This window comes from Aquarana catesbeiana, linkage group LG06 (assembly GCF_042186555.1).
Source record: "Aquarana catesbeiana isolate 2022-GZ linkage group LG06, ASM4218655v1, whole genome shotgun sequence".
Classification (NCBI taxonomy): Eukaryota; Metazoa; Chordata; class Amphibia; order Anura; family Ranidae; genus Aquarana; species Aquarana catesbeiana.
In genome coordinates, this window is record NC_133329.1 from 306946521 (window position 1) to 306964059 (window position 17539).

The 17539-nt window shown below is 43.4% G+C and overlaps 1 protein-coding gene across 6 annotated transcripts in view; it reads left to right on the forward strand.

The window, feature by feature from the left end:
• Nucleotides 1-16172: 16172 nt before the first annotated feature.
• FN1 (fibronectin 1) overlaps nt 16173-17539 on the forward strand; it is an 80808-nt gene continuing 79441 nt past the window's right edge. For 4 of the 6 annotated variants that reach the window (XM_073633585.1, XM_073633586.1, XM_073633587.1 and 1 more), the window contains exon 1: nt 16174-16510. In XM_073633585.1, coding sequence (XP_073489686.1) covers nt 16369-16510 — 142 coding nt within the window. In that variant the 5' untranslated portion in view covers nt 16174-16368. Of the gene's footprint in view, nt 16511-17539 lie in introns of all 6 variants that reach the window. The other 2 variants (XM_073633584.1, XM_073633590.1) reach the window with 2 other exon arrangements.

A 17539-nucleotide genomic window follows, 5' to 3' on the forward strand; every position in this document is an offset into this window, starting at 1 on the left:
AAATAAGCCAAACTCTCAATGCAATGCTACTCAAATTTTTAATGGGCAACAGCCACCGTAATAAGCCAAATTAAGCCTGTAATGCCTAATAAAAAGGTGTTGGGCGCGCTCCAGCTTGCTGCTCTGCCAACTACCTCAGGGGCGACCTTCACGTATGCTGCCCAGGATGCTGCCATACCCCTCGTCGAATGTGCTTTGATCTCTGAAGGAGGAGGAAGGCCCAGAGTTTTGTATGCAACATGTATGGTCTTGACAAACCAGGAAGACACAACTCTGGATGTTGCTGGCATACCCTTTTTAGGCCCCATTGGGAAAACCTACAGCTGATCTTGTTTTCAAAAGCTTTTAGTCCATTTCAGGTAGGTTGAAACCACAGAGACCAGGTCTAACCTACTCCATTTATCAGCTGTATCCACCGGAAAGGCTGGGAGAATGACCTCCCAGTACATACGAAATTATGTGGCCACCTTAGGTAGAAAGCTCGGTATCGGCCTAAAGACTATCTTGACTGGGAGCACCAAACAATATGGTACTTTAGATGAGAAGGCGCACAACTCGGAGACTTTTCTGGCCGAGGCAACGGCTAGTAAAAAACAAAAAACTGTTAAAGGAAATAATGAACAAGAGAAAGCTTGATCAAATGGAGGAACCAGCAATGTTCCCAAGACTAGTGTTAAGTCCTCTTTTGGAAAAAAACGATTTCAATGGAGGTCTGATTTCTATGGCTGCCCCTAAAAATCAGATCGCCTATGGATGTAGAGCATATCTAGTACATGACATAGCCGACAAGGCGGGGATTTGACCCTTCAGGGAATTATAAGCTAACCCTTAGAGACCACTCTGCAGAAACTCTAAAATGTTAGATAGTGAAGGAGATCCAAGGTCCCAACCCCTTTCTGTAGTATTCCAGATCCGGTGATAGGTTACATTCGTGGACCTCTTACGAGCCTGTATTAATGTCTCCACTACACAACCCGAGAGACCCAAGGTAGTTAAAGGCCCCCTCTCACTTCCAAGTCATTAACTTCATCCTCCTGTGGTTCGGGTGTCAGGCCCCACTCTGCAGAAGGAGATTTTGACAAGGAGGCAGTGGGATTGGTGAGCCGAACTTTATCCTCCAAGCCAGAGGGAACCACGGCTCCCTGAGCCAGTAAGGTAGGACTACTATTGCTGTGATCCTTTCTTGCTGAATCTTCAGCAGGATTTTGAGAGCCAAGGAAGCGGCAGGAACACATACACCAAGGGGAAGTTCCAAGACCTGGACAGAGGACCCTGACCCAACAACTGTGGATGCCAGGTCCGGGAGAAGAAGCAAAGCAGTTGATAATTCTCCTCCAATGCCATAAGATCTATCGAAGGCGCCCCCCAGACCCTGAAGATCTTGCGTAGGTGCTTGGGGTTGAGGCCCCATTCGTTGTGATCCCCAAAGCCTTGACTCAAGCGATCTGCTAAAACATACCCAGGCCCTGAGAGATAAGATGCTGTAAGAGAGCCGAGATTCTTCTCTGCGCATAGGAAGATTGACATGCCACCTGAAGGAGAGGGCAATTTCTTGTGCCCCCTTGATGAGACACATAAGTTTTGTTGTCCAAAGAAATCTTGACAGCTCAACCTCGCAACATATGTAGGAATGCTAAGAGAGCGCGTCTGACAGCATCCAATCCTAATCCCAGGAAATTTGAACTCTTCGCCCCACAAAGGTTCCATTGGCCTTGAGCCTGCTGTCCCAGGCAGTGTGCCTCGCAGCCTGCCAGACTGGCACTGGTCGTCACTATTGGTTCTGAGGCCTTCAACGGAACTCCGCGGGAATAATTGAGAGCTACTGAATAAAATAAATAAATACAATTAAAATAAATGTCTCCATCCGAATCTTCAGTGCTAAGGCAGCTAGGCAGGCAGGCAAAATTCCCCAGAGCTATAAGGCACAGGATAATAAAAACACTCTGACAGACAAGTAACACAGCAGTAAATAAATAAATAAAAATAAACTTTAAAAGGCATCCGGAGCGAGGACGAAAAAAGAACACTGGTGTGGGCAGACAGAGCTAAGAATAAGGTGGTCCTGGAGGGGTCAGAGGGGGCGGAGCTGACCCATTATGCACGCATTACCGTTAAATTGTTTTGGTTTTTTTTAGCTTTATGGGTCGGTTTCATTCATTCTTTCTTTTACTAAGAGTTAATCTTGTGATCATGTGAAAGAGAAGTCCAGCTGATTTATCTCAACATCATTTTAAAGCATCGTGTCATCTGTAGTGGGTGTATATGATACCTAATTATACCAATTTATGGTTTTAATTCATCTTATTTTATTGAGATAGAAAAATTGTACAGTAGACATATATGTCATTCAATATCACATAAACAGAAATATACATCCTTGCAACACTGGTGCCATACCGTCGCATGGTTTAGATAATTTGTGAGCTTCGATTGATTTAGTGTGGTATATAAGCCTGTATACCTACAGCGTCTAACCTGGCTTATTAAGGGTAGGTGAGCACCACTATCTACCCAACGAGTGGTGCCCACTCATTACAAGTAGGCTAGGGCTTTTGTTGCTGTGCTGAACACGTTTTCTCTGAGGGGGAAGCTCTGTGTGTGCCATTGTTCCGGTCTGATGAAACTAGAGATTGTGATTTAGGTGTAACACTGCAACATTTAAAGGAAAAGGAGAAAAAGAGAGAGAGTAGGGATAGAGGGGTCAAGGCAGTAAGGAATGTAGAAATTAAGAGAGAGACATTCCACTCTGGCTACACAGGTGCGTTGGTGGAGTCCTCTGTGGCCCATGGAATTAATTCTAATGAGTATCGAAACATAGACCACGAGGTCCAGTTCTTGGAGAATTGCTCCTCTTTACCCGTTTCCAATTTATGGTTTTGCTTGCTTGCATATATATGTCTTTTTCATTAGTTTAAAACTTGGCTATTAATAAGCACCTGCTGTAGCAGTGTGAAACGCGTCAGTGGTTTTATCCTTGCTGTATGGATTTATCGTAATAATAAAGAAATCGTTTTTCATTGGAATGCGGCCATCTGGACCTTTTTGTTCAGTTCTTGCTATAAGGGTTTGTTAGGAATGAAACCCCTGACAAGTGATGTGAGCTAACCCAAGGCTTGGATTCTAAATGGCAACTTGGTCTTCACCAGAGCACCCCACTGGCAACGATGGGCCAATGCCCCTAGTGGCTCCAAATCTACTTTGCTGCAAGCTCTCACCACATTGTAACCCTCAGAATTGCCCTACCAAGGGGTTGCAGGATCAGGGTGGTTATGCTGTGGACACAGGTAGCAATATAGCGAGACGTCTCAGCAGAGGTCGAGGTAGATGCCAGGCAAGAAAATGTCATTGTCTAGGCAGAAGTCAAGCCAGGTTCCAGGCAAGAGAGTAATCAATTGCCAGGCAGAAGTTGGGGCAGGCAGGAGAGTAGTCTGAGTCCAAGCTGGGGTCGAGGCAGGTGGCAGGCAAGAGAGTAGTTGGTGTCCAGGAGGAGGTAAATGCAGGCAGCAGGCAAGAGGATAACAGGAACAGGAAAAGTTTGCAACAGGGGTGGGGGAACACTTGCAGGGTCAGACAATCCAGGTCAGCAACTGACAGGGCAGGAACAACAGTAGTCTAAACACACTAACAAGCAGTCAAGAAAATACAGCACTAGCCACCATAAAAAAAGGCATTTAATAAGCCCCCCAAGGCCTGTGTGCATGCCCAGGGGTTGATTTACTAAAGGCAAATAGGCTGTTCACTTTGCAAAGGAATTTGCATTTTGCAAGAGAATTTTCCTTAGTGAATGTGGTGAAACTTCATTTTGCAAAGAGTTCCCAATCCCATGCAAGGAAAGGAAAAAAAAAAAAAACAGAATTTTTGCTTGGACATGATTGAATAATAGAAATCAGTAGAGCATCGCCTCATTCACTAAGCTCTGGGGAAAATTCCCTTGCAAAGTGAACATTCTACAGTATTTATATGTAATAGATCAACCCCCAGTGCCAGAGATGCACACAATGCATGCTAATGCACCCGCACCAACATACGCTGATAAGCGCGCTCCAACATGCGCATGCCTATGCCAGCAATCAGCCATAGCCAATCCACAACATGACACGCCGCACACATACAGGACAGACCAGGCCCTGAGATGAACAACTGTGGTGCCTGGAGGTACTGTAAGAGTCTCGTTTCCACCAAGCGGATCGGTTCGGGTCGGATCGGTTTGGAAGGCCTAGAATGGTCCGGCCTATTCAGGCGAGCGTTTCCACTGCAAGTCGGACCAACAGGGGCCATACGTGGGTTTAGAAAAAATGCCATCATGGCGTCACACGTCCACCAATCAGTGTAATGTATCGTAGCTCCGCCCTAACCGAACCGTTCCATTTTCTATGGCCCCACATCTGAAGCAGGACCCTGAATGGAACGGTTCGGTTCGGTTGTATGGGCCGCTTTCATAATGGAAACACCCAAAATAGCGTACCGTACCGAACTGATCTGCTCAGTGGAAACGAGGCATAAGAGTCTCGTTGTGGAGTTTACCCTTTACTTCCTGTTCTGTAAGCAGCACGTGAGAGGAAATCTATCCAGATAAAGTGAAATGTCCTCTGACCGTTGTCCCCATTTGGAAAATGTACTCTATTTCTGTTCTAGTGACCACTCAAAATGTTTGGTTCTCCTTCACTTTCCGACCTAGTGACAGTGGTCATCAGGAAAGATAGGGAGAGTTAATCTGACTAATGGGTACACTAAAAACAATAAAAACCTGACAGTTGTATAACCCCTTAACACACTACATGAAACTAAAAAAATGTTTGGGCTTTAAATACAATTTTAAATTACCATATAACCTGCACAAGCTCAATGCTTTTCCTGACATGTGTTCCACATAAACGACAGCTGATGCATCAACTCAGACCATTATTGTAGTCCATATTCAGTTTACCATGACACAGCACAAATACTGCTATTACCTTATTCTTCTGTATGGTCCATGCAATTATCACTTTTCAATAACGATTATACAGCCATTTTTCTGTAGTATCCTTTTCCTACTAAGAGAGATTTTACAGCATGCAATGACTATAGATGTACTGTGATGTCATACATTTGGCACCAACATTTCACTATTATAACATAATGAAAAGAAATACTTTACCACATCTTACTCGCCAGGGAGGCCGCGCATTAACAGTTATATGGAAGGGTTCTTGGCAGCAAATGGAACTGGAATTTATTCCTGACACCCCAGGAGGCACATATTACATAACCATTTGGGTGGTGGTTTTGCTGATAAATATAAAGTTTACTAACAGCCACAAAAAGTTTACTATTTTGCCAAAAAAAAAAAGTGTAAAATATTTACATCACTTTGAAGTTGCTCTATAAAAGAATCATAAAAAAAACTAAGATTAGATTATGGTGGCTATATAAAGTGAGATATTTGGAAGCACTGCGACACGTGGCCACACATGTGTGGCAATTAAAGTGACACTAAACTCAGGTTTAAAAAGAAAAAAACATCCTAACTCAAAAAGAACCTTTCAGCCTCCTCTAAATCACTAAATTCCAAAATTATTTCAGCATTAGTAGCACACTCATTAGTGAAGCCAGGACTGAGATGACAAACAACTCAAGTAAACAAGTGATAGGATACTCTAGGAAAATAAATAGCAATGCACTTCCTGCGCTGCCTACCACAGTGACATGCCTGCAATCCCCTGCTTGCCTGCTTGGTGGGACATAAAGAGTACTAACAGCATGGAATGCAGCCACCCTCCCCCCCCCGGTCAGTGTTGGTTGAGTGGGGCAACCCGCAGCCCCCCCTCACAGGAGGGCGGTTGGGACATCAAAGCCCCGCACTTACCCCATCTAGAATGCAGGCGGGCGGGCAGCATGTCTGGCGAGAGGCAGCTTGCTTTCTTCCTCCTCCTGTGGATCACGGCGGCTTCCGCCGTGCATCTCCCTCCTCCTAGGCATCCAATAGGATTGCCTGTCCTTTCAGCCAAACGGGAAACGACTATCAGACCTGCACTTCCTGATTGACAGAGAGGCAATGCGGTGTTAGAAAAGTGAATATTCATTTGCTTTTCTAACACACCTGGGTGGGCACTGAGCGCAATGGTCTGCGGCATGAGCCCACCCTATTTCAAAGCCTATTAGAGCCTCTGGCTCTAATCAGGTGCTTCAAAAAACACCCCCACCACTGTAATTCATGCGCCCGGCATCCTGAAAGGGGGCGGAGGCATGAATAGGGGGTGGCAGTGGCAATGGAAAGGGGAGGCGGCACCAAGATACCTTAATGGACGGCCGCCCCTGTTCCACATTATGACAATTGCCGACTACCCCACCACTTCATCTTTCATTTTTCATAAGTTATGAAAGAAGATTTTCAGGTTGTCATTTCATTGAGAATACATACATACATTCCAATCTGTTTAGAATAAAAGTCCTTATTTACAAGTTCATAAAAATACCACAATATACATACATACTGTGTATATATATATATATATATATATATATATATATATATATATATATATATACAATCAGGGCTTTTTTTCCACCACCTCTGGCTCAGACCCTTTGGTGCCTGCTCACCACAATCACTTGTAAACACAGAAGTCTGGTTTCTGTGTTTAAAAGTGACAGCTCTACACTCTGTGTGTAACCCCCATGAACTCTGAACTCTGTATGTAATGCAATCCTGATATTTAATGCCCCTTTAAGACCCTTCTACTGTTGCTGAAATATGACCACACCCACTATTTGATGTGATTTGGAGGGTGTGTGGGGGGGGAGGGGTTTTGGGGAGTCATAGTTGAGTTCCAGTACCTATTGTTTGAGAAAAAAAGCCCTGTACACAAAATATTATAGTACTGTACTATGCTAATAACCATATATAATTCCCACATAAATGCCTTTGCATAAAGCCAGTACTCTCTCCTGAGATGAGTGTTTTTTATCCCACATGGTTCCAGTTTGCAAGGTGGTTGTTATTACACATTTTATTAAATAATATTATTTTTATATTACATATTACTTACAATAATTCAGTCATATGATATGCAGATGTGGTATTACGGAAGCACAAGATCATTTCCCTGGGGACGGGGAGGCTATAGGGGATGCTAGCAGACTATACTCCTCTAGGCAGAGGATAGGATGAAAATCACGATTAGTGGACCCAAACAGTAATTCATGTTTTGTTTTCTGGACAGCTTGTTAGTATGCCCTCCTCTTGGGGCATTTCCTACTATACCCCTGTCTTGGAACTATCCGCTACTAATTATATATATATATATATATATATATATATATATATATATATATATGTATATATATGAATATAGACATTCCCTTATGGTCTGATTAAGCAGACTGAGTCCGTGAAACGTGTAATAACAGCCACTTTATAACTAGAACCTTGATACTCCTTGGGATAAAAACTACTTACCTCAGGAGAGAGTACTGGCAATATGGTATGTTGATAAAGGCATTTATGTGGGAATTATTTATGGTGAAATAATCATAGTACAGTGCCATTCATGAGCTATTTGTTATATGTACTTTATATTGTGGTGTATTTATAAACTTGTAAATAAAGACTGTATATAATTATGACACTCTGAAAATCCAATTTTGCTTTATTTTTGTAGGTTGTAGTAGGCATGTGGTGTCCAGTAGTATTCCATCCACTAGGGACTGACTCAATCTAGACTTTACTTTTGCTTTGTTATTTTTTGCTGTCTGTGTACTGCTGGGGAGAGGAAAGCCACCAGGATAAATGGCAGCATAAAAATATTAAGTTCTTCTTGCCTCCTTCACTTACCTAACCTCACCCACCCTCCCCCTCCACAGATGTATACTAACTAAGAGGAGGGGGGGGGTTGTATGGGAGGTGGTAGGTCCTTTTTCTTTTTCCCCCCTTAACATTTTTTGTGGGGGGAGGGATTGGGGTATGGGAAGAATAAATGAATTGATGTAACAAGGAATTTTATTATAGGAATGTGATATACAGTGTATACTTGTTAATATCCTTTGCATAATAAAAGAATATATAAAAACATTATTGATGTTTTCGATTGAAAGTGTATTCTGTGGCTACAGATTTCCCTTAAACATTTTTAAAAACAACATTAATATGTTAAAGCTCCTATGAAAATGTGGTTATTAGAATTACCTGCTATGGTCACTTTGGGTAACATCAGCATATAAAAAGACATTTTACTATCTGAGTAAAAAAAATATGATGCATTTATATGTCTAATATATGTTTTAATGTGATATTATAACACTTCCCTTGACCTCCTGAGGAATCAAAGATTGCAAAACCTAGTGAGGTTGTTCCCTCTTCCCCACTGCAATCTGTAGCACTGGATTCATAAGTTAGAATTTTAGTATACACATTGACATAGTACAACAGTGATACACACAGGGGGTCGCCATGCAGGGAAGGTTTTTGCTTTGTAACTTTGCAACTGACCTTTCTGCCTTGCAGTATTCCACTTTCTGAATCTTTACCTAGGTGAGGATCATGTAGGTCCAGCCACCCACTGCCTCCTGCAATGCAGGGGCGGATCCAGGGGGGGGGGGCAACAGGGCAATTGCCCCCCCCGAAATAATAGCACACTGACACTGAATGTTATTGTATATCCTGCTGCCGCTCCGCTGTGCCGGCCCGAGTCACTCTCTCTCATGTGCCGATCAGCAGCGGCGCCGAGAGAGAGACTCGCGTGTGGTACGGGCGGCGGCGGTCACTGACACTAAAGGAAGGAGGTGGGCGGAGCCTTTTCCCTGCACTCGTTGCTAGACGCCAGGCGGCCCTGGCGTTAGCAACGAGTGACGTCAGTCAGGTCAGCGTCAGTCACACTCTCAGCCGACCGGCCGGTGTGAGTGTGTGACTGTGTGACACACACAGCCTGGAGCAGCGCCTCCTATACATTACATACAGCAGAGGCCAGAGAGCAGACAGCAGTAACTCAGTGATTGTGACACTGTGACTGTGACACAGGCGGAGGAGCCCGAGGGACACGGCTGTATGTGTGTGTATCGTCCAGTCCGCGCTGTTCTGAGGTCTATATTAATGGGGGTTCTGCACTGAGGGGGGATTCTATATTAATGGGGGTTCTGCACTGAGGGGGATTCTATACCAATGGGGGGCTCTGCACTGAGGGGGGATTCTATACCAATGGGGGGCTCTGCACTGAGGGGGGATTCTATACTAATGGGGGGCTCTGCACTGAGGGGGGATTCTATACTAATGGGGGGCTCTGCACTGAGGGGGATTCTATACCAATGGGGGGCTCTGCACTGAGGGGGATGCTATATTAATGGGGGGCTCTGCACTGAGGGGGATTCTATACTAATGGGGCTCTGCACTGAGGGGGATTCTATATTAATGGGGGGCTCTGCACTGAGGGGGATTCTATACTAATGGGGGCTCTGCACTGAGGGGGGATTCTATACTAATGGTGGGCTCTGCACTGAGGGGGGATTCTATATTAATGGGGGTTCTGCACTGAGGGGGGTTCTATACTAATGGGGATTACAACATCTCTCTGCTGCCTGTCTCTGGGACACAAGAGACCACCTTAGCAGGTGGCAAGTGACAATCTTCATCTGGTGACAGGCGACGTGGCAAGAGACAATCCGCAACATGTGGCAGGCGACGTGGCAAGTGACAATCTGCATCTAGTGACAAGTAACGTGGCAAGTGACACACTCGGGGCTCCCACTGATTCTGCATTATGGTGAGTTAAACTATTTAATTTTTTATAACAATGTAATAATAGTAATAATGCGCTTCAATCATCCTGACACCATAACAACCATGGTGCCGTGATGATTCAATCGCCAACACCAGCCATTTCCCCAATAGATGTACCCCCAAAAAATATATTTTCTGGCAGTGCCCCTCCCGAGACTAGACTCTGGATCCGCCCCTGCTGCAATGTCTGCATGTCATCCCAAGGGGCAGTGTTTCAGTGTGAGATCTCGCACATGTGTAGACTGCTGCAGGTCTCTGCTGGTCTATGGCACCTGGCAGGCCCACAATATGTCTGTGCATGTTGCAAAATGGCTGCAGGGGAGCAGAGCAGTGAAGGAGAACTTTAGCTGCAATAAAGATGACACTGGACTCCATGGACTAGTAACTATGTTTGTTTGTTTTTTTATTTCACACGGGAACAATGTAGGAATTTGAAATGTCATTTTAGCTGGGTAGGGTCTTATTCCTCCATATGTTTTTAACATCTAATTTATAAATATATCACAAGATAGCTTTTATTAAAAGGAAGGGGTTGTGTGGGACTTTGTATGAAGCACGGCTAGGTAATAAGATAGCCAATCACATGATGGTAAATTCCAAAGAAATATACATTGAATAATGAAAAATAACATGATAGACAATAGTAACACCTTAACAGTTTATTAAACACGATTCACAGTAGTAATAGATACATTAATATACAATAAAACCTTGGTTTGAGAGTAACTTGGTTTAAGAGCGTTTTGCAAGACAAGCAAAATGTTTTAATAAATTTTGCTTTGATATACAAGCGATGTCTTGATATAAGAGTAGCGTCATGTCACAACTGGAGTATAAAAAAGAAGAGAGGAGCCTCTAAGTGTAGCAATATGGTTACATTTAATGAAGGTACAACATTTAGCAACTTATTGCTACACTTAGAGGTGCCTCTCTTCTCTTTTATACCCTGTAAAAAAAAATGCTTTGATATACAAGTGCTTTGGATTACAAGCATGTTTCTGGAACGAATTATGCTCGCAAACCAAGGTTTTACTGTATAGTAATAAAAAGTTCCAATTCATAATAAAGATAATGATGTTAATAGTGATAATAATTGATGATAAAATTAATGTTATTACATCTCATAATCACATGATTGCGATGATGTAGCATAAGGCTGGGGCTCTACGCGTTTCGTGGAAATGTCCACTCATCAGGAGCACATTGGAAAACATTGTATAAAACTAGATTTTTATATATATATATATATATATATATATATATATATATATATATATATATAAAGCTGCAAATAAGCAGATAAGTGGACAACAATCTAAAGGGGCATATAATGGTGTCAAAAAGCCAGGTGGAAAGTACACGTGATTAATACTACAACCCACATACCCAACCTAGATGGAGTGTGGACATGGGGAGATAGATGAACCCGGTAAATAAGCCAAAACCAAAGAAGGGGTCTCAAGGTGAGAAAAGTGTGTGTGCAGTCTTTATAGCCACAGGCAGCCATAGTGTGCTAATGTCACGCTGCGTAATCAAGGAAGAGGCAGCATCAATGCCTGGACACCTAGTGTCACTCGGCAACTGGCACTCAAGACCTCCCCTCGTGATAATCGCTGATAGAAAGCAACGCGTCGGCATGAGGCGTGACATGATGCCACACATATGGCACGTGGGGCGTGGTGTCGTTGTGCGTCGGGCGCCCACCCACCCTCCGCAACGATGGGAGAGAGGAGGAGGAAGGAGCCCCGGCGCACATCACAGCTCCCGGAAATGCAGGAACCAAGGCGCTGCCAAACAAAACACATCAATAAATGAATAATTAAAGTAACATCCAGAGTGTCAACCATGAGTCATACTGCCATGTATGTAGACGAAAAGTAAATAGAATCCATATGCTACCTTAGCTGATGTGCTTCCATCCTTGAATCATTGCGAAAAGAGATAGCTTTTAATAGACTCGTTGTGGTTAAAGAGGAAATGTCACCTCACCCAGCCAAAAATTGCATTCTAAATACTTAAAGAGTGTCCCTTTATGAAAAAAAAAAAATACATACTTACTAGTCCCTGGAGTCCAGCCTTGTCTTCTAAATGGGTGAAGTTCTCCTGTTCCTGTTTGCTTCTGCGCCTCCATCTTGAAGCAGATCCCACATTATGCTCAGATACACCTCTAGTCACTGTCAGGTCCCAAAGATCTTGGGTGGTCTTTTCATGCGCAAGGGATCTCGCACTTGCACAGACATGACCTGTAGCATCCAGTACATGCCCATGTGCAAGATCTTGCAAATTGCTTCCTAGGATGTGCAACGTAGACATTACAGGGGGCAACGGGGTGGCCAGAAACATCATCCTTGCCTAGGAGAATATTCGGAAGTGGACCTATAAAAAAAAAAAAAAAAATTAATCTATTTACTGTTTAAACCACTTGAGGCCCGAAAGGTTTTACCCCCTTCATAACCAGGCCATTTTTTTCTCTTTAGCATTGCTTTACTTCAACTGGTAAGTACGCAGTCATGCAACACTGTACCCAAACAAAATGTTTTATTTTTTTTTGCACACAAAAAGAGCTTTCTTTTAGTAGTATTTGATCACCACTGTTTTATTTTTTGTGATAAATATATCAAAAGTTTTGTAAAAAAAACAAGATTTTTTTACTTTCTGCTATAAAACATATGCAATAAAAACTTTTAAAAAAATCTAATTTCTTCATAAATATTGGCCAAATCGTATTTTGCTACATATCTTTGATAAAAAAAAAATCCCAATAAGTGTATATTGATTGGTTTGCATGAAAGTTATAGCATCTACAAACTATAGGATATATATTGGATTTTTTTTTTTCTTTACCAATGGCGTAGATCAGCAGAGTGGGACGGTGATATTGTGGTGGACACACTAATGCTCCGTACACACGGTCGGACTTTGTTCGGACATTCCGACAACAAAATACTAGGATTTTTTCAGACGGATGTTGGCTCAAACTTGTCTTGCATACACACGGTCACACAAAGTTGTCGGAAAATCCGATCGTTCTGAACGCGGTGACGTAAAACACGTATGTCGGGACTCTAAACGGGGCAGTGGCCAATAGCTTTCATCTCTTTATTTATTCTGAGCATGCGTGGCACTTTGTGCGTCGGATTTGTGTACACACGATCGGAATTTCCAACAACGGATTTTGTTGTTGGAAAATTTTATATCCTGCTCTCAAACTTTGTGTGTCGGAAAATCCGATGGAAAATGTGTGATGGAGCCTACACACGGTCGGAATTTCCGACAACAAGGTCCTATCACACATTTTCCATTGGAAAATCTGATCATGTGTACGGGGCATAAAACGAACTGATGCTGAGGTGTACTGACTAACTGTCACTGACATCACCAGTGCCTCTAAAACAGTGATCAGTGATAATACTATACACTGTCACTGTACTAAAGACACTGGCTGGGAAGGGGTTAACATCTAGGATGATTAAGGAGTTAAATGTGTGCCTAACAATGTACAGTGTCCTGTGTTGATTGGACACAGCCGATCAGCAGGTCCAGGCCATGAATCAGTAAATACTTTCGTTAACCACTTCAGCCCCGGAAGGATTTACCCCCTTTATTTTTTGTGATACGGCACTGCGTCGCTTTAACTGACAATTGCACGGTCGTGCGACCTTGTACCCAAACAAAATTGATGTCCTTTTTTTCCCATAAATAGAGCTTTCTTTTGGTGGTATTTGATCACCTCTGCGGATTTTATTTTTTTGCACTATAAACAAAGAATAAGAGCGATAATTTTGAAAAAAAAAGCAATTTTTTAAACTTTTTGCTATAATAAATATCCCCCCAAAAATAAAATAAATTATTTCTTCCTCAGTTTAGGCCAATATGTATTCTTCTACATATTTTTGGTAAAAAAAAATTTAAAAACGCAATAAGCGTATATTGATTTGTTTGCGCAAAAGTTATAGCTTCTACAAAATAGGGGCTAGATTTATGGCGTTTTTATTCATTTTTTTTTTTTTTTAGTATTGGCGGCGATCTGCGATTTTTATTGTGACTGCGACATTGTGGCGGACACATTGGACACTTTTGACAATATTTTGGGACCAGTGACATTTATACAGTGATCAGTGCTATAAAAATGCACTCATTCCTGTGTAAATTACACTAGCAGGGAAGGGGTTAAACACCAGAGGGCAATCAAGGGGTTATCTGTGTTCCCTCAGCATGTTCTAACTGTAGGGGATGGGCTCACTAAAACATGACAGAGATCACTGCTCCTGATGACAGGGAGCAGTAGATCCCTGTCATGTTGCTAGGCTGAACAGAGAAATGCCTTGTTTACATAGGCATCTCCCCGTTCTGCCTCTCTGTGTCACGATCGTGGGCCACCGGCAGACACCGAGTCCGTGGGACCCGCGGGCACGCTCATGCGGCGTGAGTGCGCCCACTAGCACGTGATTTAAAGGGGACGTACAGGTTCACCCATTTGCGCAGCCGTGCCATTGTGCCAATGTATATCGTCGTCCGCCGGACGGCAATCGGTTAAAGTGTTACTAAACCTACAACAGTAAAATCAGTCTGTGTATGCAGTAAAGCGTGCTTGTTATACTCACTGTGGAACGTAAGGGGTTAATCCTCTGTATTGTGTAAAGAGGCTGTTTGATCATGTCTTCTCTGATTCACCCCTTATTCCACAGTCCCCAATCCATCTGCTGATAGAACAGAGTGTTTGGGGGCAGTCTGCACATGCTCAGTTTGGTGAGTAATGCTGGAGAGGTTTTTTATGCACAGGACCAATTAGTACTGTCCAGATAGAGAGTAAGTGGTCCTGCAGACTCATAGGACAGTCAGAGGAGAATGAAAACTCCTCCTACAAGCTTTAACCAGACACTGATAGAAGTCACAAGACTGTTCAAACTGTTGATGAGAAAAAGTATATAGCCGTTTATATTTACTAAAACTATTGCATTTCCATGTTCTGTGGGAGACCAGATATAGTGAATGCAGGGCCCTGGGTTTAGTAACACTTTAAACAGGCCTTTTTTCTTTCCAATAACCACATCTGGCATACTTGTATACCTATGTCCTCAGAGTCAGATTTTTGCATTTCTTATTTCGGATCTGAACACAGTGCAGGTTTACACACCTGTGTCAATGTCTCCATTGAAAACAATGGAGCTGCGTTCTGATCCATAAGTTAAAAAGACTTGTAATTCCAATATTTATGGCCATGTGAATGACTGCTGATCACAGATTGAGGTAAAGAGCCAATCAGCAGCTCTTTACCACGTGATCAGCTGTGTCCAATCACAGCTGATCCTGGTGGTAAATGGATGCTGGTTATCGGCACTCCTTTCCTTATGCTGACAGCATGAGGATCGGAGAAGAGAGCCTGGCTTCAATAAAAGGGACATGAACACTGATAATCAGGGCAGTGATTCCCAACCTCAGTCCTCAAGTACCCCCAAAGGGCCATGTTTTGGGAACTTCCCTTAGATAAAATAGCTCTTATCAATACCATGTCATTGATATTGATTATAAACAGCTGTGCAAACCTGAAAACATGGCCCATTGGGGGTACTTGAGGGTTGAGGTTGAGAACCACTGAATCAGGGCACTGATAATCAGTGCAGTCCCACCAGAACTGCCAATCTTTGCCCACCAGTGCTGTCAATTAGTGCCCATTAGTGCCTCCTCATCAGTGCCTGTCAGTGAAAGAGAAAAATGACCTGTTTGCAAAAAAATTTGAACAAACTGTGGAAAAGTTTATTTTTTTTTCGTTTTGTTTTTTAATTCTCGGTCTTTTTTCGTTTATTTAGCAAAAAATAAAAAACCCCAGCAGTGATTAAATACCACTAAAAGAAAGCTCTATTTGTGTGAAAAAATTTTATAAAAATGTTGTTTGCGTTGCATGACCGCGCAATTGTCATTCAAACTGCAACAGAGCTTAAAGCTGGAAATTGGCCTGGGCAGGAAGGGGGTAAAAGTGCCCGAAAAAAAAAAGGAGGAAAAGCTAGAAGAATTTGTTATGTCTACACATGTAAGGTAATATTCATGCAGAAATCTACATATTGCTATTTAAAAGAGAACTATTTTTTCTCTGTTAAGTGTTTCAGAAAGACATAAATATTAAACCCAATTTCCTTTTTAATGTGAACACTCCATATGCTGGGAAACCTTGAGCTTGGCTTGGGGAACCTGAGGATGGCTTGCTGCATCTCCAGGCTCTGTCCTCCCCACAGGGACACTTCACAGACCCCCTGCTATCCTCTTCCCACACACTGAGCTCCATGCACCTCCCACCTCTTTTATAGACAAGGGGGGGAATCCTGCCCTCCGTGACGTCATGTCCAGAGAGCAGCCAATGGTAGAGTCGGACGAGTAGTGAGTGAGTGAGCCCCGGCCGGTGTACGGAGTGGATGTATATATATAGTGCTCGCCCGGACTCCGCTCTCTATCCACAGTACGGCACGGAGCCGCTTTATTCTCTAGCCCTTTCTCTGCTTTGCTCCGCTATCTGTGACTGTCGGTGCCGCTCCCCGGGAGATGTGCCAGTGATCGGCGGACATTCAGCTCTGCACGCTTTTCTATATTAGGCAATTGTCCCCCTCCGATCCGAAAAGATGCCCCGGGGGCCCCTGACCGGGCTGCTCCTGACCCTGTGTGTGAGCGCCGCCGTGCAAGCCGCCCCATCTGAGAGGACCAAGAGCCGCAGACAGGCGCAGCATGCCGTGCAACCGGTGATGGCCGGAGACACTTCTCAGAGTAAGGACATTGTACTGGGGGGCTATGGAGGGGGGAAGGTCATCTCTATAGGTGAGAGTAAAGATAATCTCTATAGGTGAGGGGAGAGTAAAGGTCATCTCTATAGGTAAGGGGAGAGATCATCTATAGGTGAGAGTAAAGATAATCTCTATAGGTGAGGGGAGAGTAAAGGTCATCTCTATAGGTGAGGGGAGAGTAAAGGTCATCTCTATAGGTGAGGGGAGAGTCTACTAAAGGATGGTCCTCCACTGTACCCAAGGAGCTGCAGGTTATCCCATCCTGGAATATATCCCCTCCCCCCCTTACATTCCAGGACTGGGGCTACTATAGTTCTATATGGGCTCCCTGTATCTGGGGGGGGGGGGGGCAATGACTTTGGGTACAGCTATTGTGTTTGGAGGTAAAGGAAAGGCAGGCTGTTGCCCGTGGCAACTAACTTCCCATTTCTTCAGCCCAGCCTTTCTCAATGATGTTCCTCTGAGGGGCATCCAGTGGGGTTTTTTTTCTCAGGGGTGTCCTGGGGGGGATTTGGGGTTGCTTGAGCAATTAGCAACTTCTACCTCTCAGACGAGTAACCACTGACGCCAGTGATCCCTTTTATCAGTCTGTAATGGTGGCCATACACCTAAACAATGGGATTGAACAATTCATCACAGAATTGGACTATGTGATAAAATCTATGATTTACTGAAAAGATCCATACTGTGTGATCGGTTTTAAGCGAAACTGGTTGATTTTAATAGAAATGCTTCATCATTTTGGGTGGAAAATCTGATTGAAGGAAAGTAGATCGATATGATCTTTTCGACCTTATTTTCTCTCCCTGACCATAATGCAATTCACAGCGTGGGGCTCATTTGTATCGGGAACGTGTTATGGGAACCTCACTTTCCGTGGATGTTTCTCAGCTTCGTTTTTCTCAAGTCACTGGGTGTGTTATCTGCTGTAGGTGTCAGTATAATAATGACACCCCAAATAGATTTAAAAGGCAGTGTGTCTGCCTGCACTGGATTGCTTGGTACCGCAGTG